General features: G+C 44.0%; 1 protein-coding gene across 1 annotated transcript; it reads right to left on the bottom strand.

The window, feature by feature from the left end:
* Positions 1 to 970: 970 nt before the first annotated feature.
* Srsf1 (serine and arginine rich splicing factor 1) lies at positions 971 to 4735 on the bottom strand. Its single transcript, XM_048366802.1, has 4 exons — positions 4390 to 4735; positions 3775 to 3959; positions 3268 to 3440; positions 971 to 3067 (listed from the first exon to the last, which is right to left on the bottom strand). Exons 1-4 carry the CDS (start codon positions 4581 to 4583, stop codon positions 2873 to 2875), a joined length of 747 nt encoding a protein of 248 aa, XP_048222759.1. The 5' UTR covers positions 4584 to 4735; the 3' UTR covers positions 971 to 2872.
* Between the last annotated feature and the right edge of the window lie 436 nt (positions 4736 to 5171).

Below are 5171 nucleotides of genomic sequence, written 5' to 3'. Positions count from 1 at the left end.
ATCCACTGAATAACAAATCTAGCCTTCCAACTATGATTAGCACCCAAGGGATTAAAATGTTTTTGTTGGATACATGGAAGAGTAGTTATTGGCTCTAACTGAATGAGGAAACTGCAAGATTAAGGATTTTAAAACACAGTCTCCAAACTCATGATGAAAATTTAGCAACAAGGGGCTGCCAGTAAAATGGCTAAGCACTAATAGGCTGCAAAATTACTTTGATAATTTTTTTTGAGGAAACTAATCTGATGGCTGAGGTTTATACAAGGCAAAGATCAATGTTGTGGTGCAATTATTTCAAAAAGGAAATGTAAGCTGGGTGCTGGTGGCTTACTTGTAATTCTAGCTATTCAGGAGGGTGAGATCTGAAGATGGAGGTTACAAGCCAGCCTGGATACTCATCTCAATTTAACCAGCAAAAAAAAAAAAAAAAAAAAAAAAGTGGAGGTGTAGCTCAAGTGGTAGAGTACCAGACTTGAACAAAACAGCTAAGTTAAAGTACAAGGACCTGAGTGTAAGCCCCCCCAGTACTGGCACCCTTTCCTAAAAAGTGATACATCTGTGCTAAATAACATTCACCACTTCACTTCAGTCCCATCAAGAGTATCAAAAGCTATCTCCAACTAGTGTTTATTAATCATCACCATTTCTACACAAACCTGTTAACTGAATGATCAATAAGCAGCATCTATGTTTTTAATCATTTAGCAAAGTATAAAAAGCTATTTTTTCATAGAGTAGATCATCCTCCATTGCCATATTACATATGTAACTGCCTTAACACATTCTTTTGTCATCCCTTTAAAATTGTAACAATTAACAGTTAAGTCAGTTAATACCATTTATTAGATTGCCTTTAAAGATTCTTTACTAACAAACGTCAGAATCTTTATCAATTTAAAGTTAACTCTTAAAGAGACTAGTTACCCAATTAAACTCTTATATGAAGAGGAAAAAGGACAACCATGCATAGTTTTTTAAAAAATGTTTATTTTTTCAAAGAAAACCGGCAATAGCCAATTGGAAACCTATTCATTCTTCAACTCCAATTTGTTGTTTAAATTTAGAAGTGACTTACTGATTTACTATTTTAAACAAACCCCCCCTTTTTCCCCTTTAAATGTTTACCATCTACTCGTGCTGAATCCTTCCAAGGAGATTGCTCCAGCGTATTATCTCCAGGTCCTCGCTTTGCTCCTTTTACCAAAAAATGCAAAACACAATTCCATCGTGCATCTTAAGGGCTCCAATCGTCAAAAATAGGAAAAAAAAAATCTTTGGAATAGCCAATTAAGTTGAATAAAGAAAAAATCCACACGAATGCGGTTTGGTTGGGGCAGGAATCCACTCCTATGTTCCTGGTAATCTGATCCCGCTCCATGAATCCTTGTAATTCATCCTCCCTATCCTATCCACATTATGATTTGAATCCAATGATCCAGCTCCAAGGATTGGGATCCAGTGAGCCCTCTCCAATCCAAACCTTTATAACCAGCAAAACCAAAAAAGAGGAGGCAAAATGTTAGATACTGTAATCAAAAAAGGTTTCTGGGGAATGATGAGTTATGTCTGTCATCAGTTTAACAGATGTACATCAATAACTATCAAATTCCCCAAAACAAGTTTCTGTATGGTGTTTAGATAAACTTTAGAAACTTAATCATCATAGAGACTAATTGGAAGAAGCATTTTATATTTACAGTTCAACTGATAATGCCAACACTTGTTACTGTACAGCATATCACGGCTTTGTGGTTGCAAAGTGTTATGTAGTTGAAAATTTACTGGTATTGCTATCCATCTAAATCTAAACTAAATCTAATACTCCCATCTGTAATTTAATTTGTAAATTAAGGTGTTTTAAACATGAGTCAATTATGAGTATTAGCTTATAAGGGGGAAGGTGACTTAAAAAATACTCCCAACTAGATTATCTACATCAATATGTTGGAATTCTATATTTTGCTGTAATTTTGTCATAAAAAATGAAATAGCAACGCTCTATCAGTCACACAGAGGACATGCAGTTTTAGCAGTATTGATATTATACTCTATCTGGTTGGAATTAAAAACACCCTGTACCCACATGTACACCAACAGGAGATCACACATTAACAGTTGTAACTAAGGACTGTGACAAATTAGCCAGTTCTTCCCATATTAGTCCCTATTAAAACAAAAAAAAAGGGGGGGGGGGCAAAATATTACAAAATGGGCCATGTAATTTTGCCACAATTGCCAAGGTTTAAAGAACAAAGCAATTGTAGCTAAAGTTAACTGCATGTTTGCAAATGTTTTAAGATACATAAAATCAATTTTGGTATTTGCCTTTAGTATAAGGTCAATACTGCCAATTTCATCTGTGACAATAGCACTTGGAGTCATACCATTGCCTCCATTATTGATCTGATCCTCCTCAATCCTCCTTTTGACAATCCTAAAATGATTGAAATGTGCTCCACAATCCTTAATCCAAAGCATTCTTAATCCATCTCTTCAGATATGTCTACAGAAAGACACATGAAAAGCAAGATAAACATAAGAACTTCCCCAGGTAAGAACCACAAACACCCCCAACATCCCAGTTCACACAAACCAGAGCAGAATAGACATTTACACAGTATCACAGTCTGAAGAGCATGGAAAGTTAACTAAATTTAAACAATCCTGTCTATGACATCACTTAAAATACAATTTATCAAAGACATGAGGGGAATGTAGATGTTAGGAGCAAGGGGATATTACACAAGAATGCAATTCAACACTTTAGCCCATTCTGAACAAACAGTTTGAATTAAAAAATGAAAAGATTGTACTGAGTAAAGGAAAACTGTATACAACATGGGTTCTACAAAAAGTGTCACCAATCATTTTATGTACGAGAGCGAGATCTGCTATGACGGGGAGAATAGCGTGGTGATCCTCTGCTTCTCCTTGGGGAGTAACTGCGACTCCTGCTGTTGCTTCTGCTACGGCTTCTGCTACGACTACGGCTTCGAGATCGAGATCTTCCATAACTTGGACTTCTGGGCCCATCAACTTTAACTCGGATGTAGGCAGTTTCTCCCTATTGGATAGACAGAACTTTCCATTGAAAGATCTAAGCTTTCACCTGTCTTCAGGCATGCTGAATGAACACATAATAACTAAAACCAGGTATCTGGCAATTTACTTGGACACTCTTGCCTGAATCCTTACCTGCAAATTCCACTGTTAAGATCATTGTATCCAATTCTGGCCAAAGAAAAGAATAAGTGTATAACCTACCTCGTGAGATCTAAACTTAGTGTTATCCAGTTTTCGAACTGCATAGGTCATATCTTCCTTCCGTACAAACTCCACGACACCAGTGCCATCTCGGTAAACATCAGCATAACATACATCACCTGCTTCACGCATGTGATCCTTTAAATCCTGCCAGCTTCCACTTGGAGGGAGTCCTGAAAAAGCGATTTCCCGCTCCTTAGTACCAATTATCTTACGTTTCTTATAAGTACATTGGAACAAAGATTATTTTAAAATACTTGGTTGTACTTAAGTGTGTCCAGGTAAAGAGCTGGTAAGATCCAGAGTCCAAATTTATTTGTAAAGGATCTTCGTATTCTAGTACCGCAACCTAATTTGGGCAAATCACCAACCACAGTAATCTTTTATTTATTACTAAATTCAACTCCCAAACTGAAATAATGTAAAACCTACCATGGAAAAAAAAATGTAACCCGTCATGCAAGGATAAAATTTTAACCCAACCAAGAGAGGAGTAAGTTAACTCACCAGAGACAACCACTCTGTTTTCAGAACGCCTGGAGGGGGGACCATAGCGGCCTCGGGGAGCTCCACCACCTCCACCCCCGCCGCCGCCTCGGCCGGTTCCACGGCCGCTTCGAGGAAACTCCACCCGCAGACGGTATCCATCGTAATCGTAGCCGTCGCGACCGTACACCGCGTCCTCCGCGTCTCTGCGTGATCACAGAAAGCGCACGGGATGAGGCAGAGAGACAGAGAGAGCAACCCGCCGGGGACGCCTCCTCGGTCCGGAAGGAGCGGACCCCGCACATGCGCACCCACGCCGGAGGAGCCCCACATGCGCGCCGCATAATAGGCCGGCCCCTCCCCCACCCCGGGACGCGCCAGGCTCGCGACCGCGACACCAGCCCGCCGCGCCTCAGTTTCCCGCTCCGGCCCAGCGGACGGGTTCTAGGAAGGCCCAAGGCACCCCCGTCACCGGAGAGGCCGCACCGACTCGGTTCCTTACCCGACTCCTGTAGGGGCGATAGCGCCTCGTCCCCAGCCTAAGAGCCCCTCCTTCCCCATTATGTGCAGGCCTCGGAGCCTGCCCCAACTACTCCAGCCTATTTCCTTAAGGCCGCAAGCCCCACGCTGCCTCACCGCGGGTCCTCGAACTCAACGAAGGCGAAGGGCGGTCCTCCGCGGCGATTTTTGAGGTCGATGTCGCGGATAGCGCCGTACTTATAAAACACGTCCTCAATGTCCTTGGTTCGGATGTCTGGAGGTAAGTTACCCACGTAGATGCGGCAGTCGTTGTTCCCGGCCGGGCCACGAATCACACCACCTCCCGACATGGCGGCGACGAAAAAGCGCGGACTCGAGGAGAGGCCTTCCCACCAAGCCTAGCGAAAGGCAGAGCGAGCCCGCGGCGGCACCACGTCTCCCGCGGCCCCTCCAAAATGGCGCCTTTATCAGCGCGGCGCACGGATATGGGGGGGGGGGGGAGGGAGGAAGAGAAGCGGGAGGAAGCGGCTATTTGATCTTAATACGCACGCGCAGGAGCGTAACGGGTTTAAGAGAAGCACGCTCGCGCACGCGCAACGTCGCCCTCCGCACGGAGAGGAAAAAGTCCCCCCCTCCCCCGCCGCGCTTTGCACCGTGGCTAGGAGACGCGACTAAGCCCTCTGGCGAAAATTATATTCCCTCCTGAAAGAGGCGATCGGCCCCCGCCGTACCTCAGAGAGTGGTCTGCTTCCTCAGCAAACGGCTCTCTTTATGGAAACAACTGGGCGCTTTGAAAGGATTTGGTGAAACCTATCCTAGAACCTTGTCCCACCATGCTCCGCGGCGCTAACAGCCTTTGGCGGGAAAGCCTCGGGGGCGGAGCCAGAGGAGGAAGGCCCGGCGGTTGCTCCGGAAACCGGGGCTGCTACGGAGCACGC

Source organism: Perognathus longimembris, chromosome 17 (assembly GCF_023159225.1).
Source record: "Perognathus longimembris pacificus isolate PPM17 chromosome 17, ASM2315922v1, whole genome shotgun sequence".
In the NCBI taxonomy this organism is placed as follows: domain Eukaryota; kingdom Metazoa; phylum Chordata; class Mammalia; order Rodentia; family Heteromyidae; genus Perognathus; species Perognathus longimembris.
The sequence above is the reverse complement of the archived record's forward strand: the minus strand, read 5'-3'. Positions and strand labels throughout refer to the sequence as shown.

Bases quoted from the DNA above. Each gene is read 5' to 3' on its own strand.
- Srsf1 (XM_048366802.1), bottom strand. From the start codon at position 4,583: ATGTCGGGAGGTGGTGTGATTCGTGGCCCGGCCGGGAACAACGACTGC. The intron at 3,960-4,389 runs GTGAGGCAGCGT...GTGATCACGCAG, and splicing joins GTTGAGTTCGAGGACCCGCG to AGACGCGGAGGACGCGGTGT. The intron at 3,068-3,267 runs GTAGGTTATACA...TCTATCCAATAG, and splicing joins CTAAGTTTAGATCTCACGAG to GGAGAAACTGCCTACATCCG.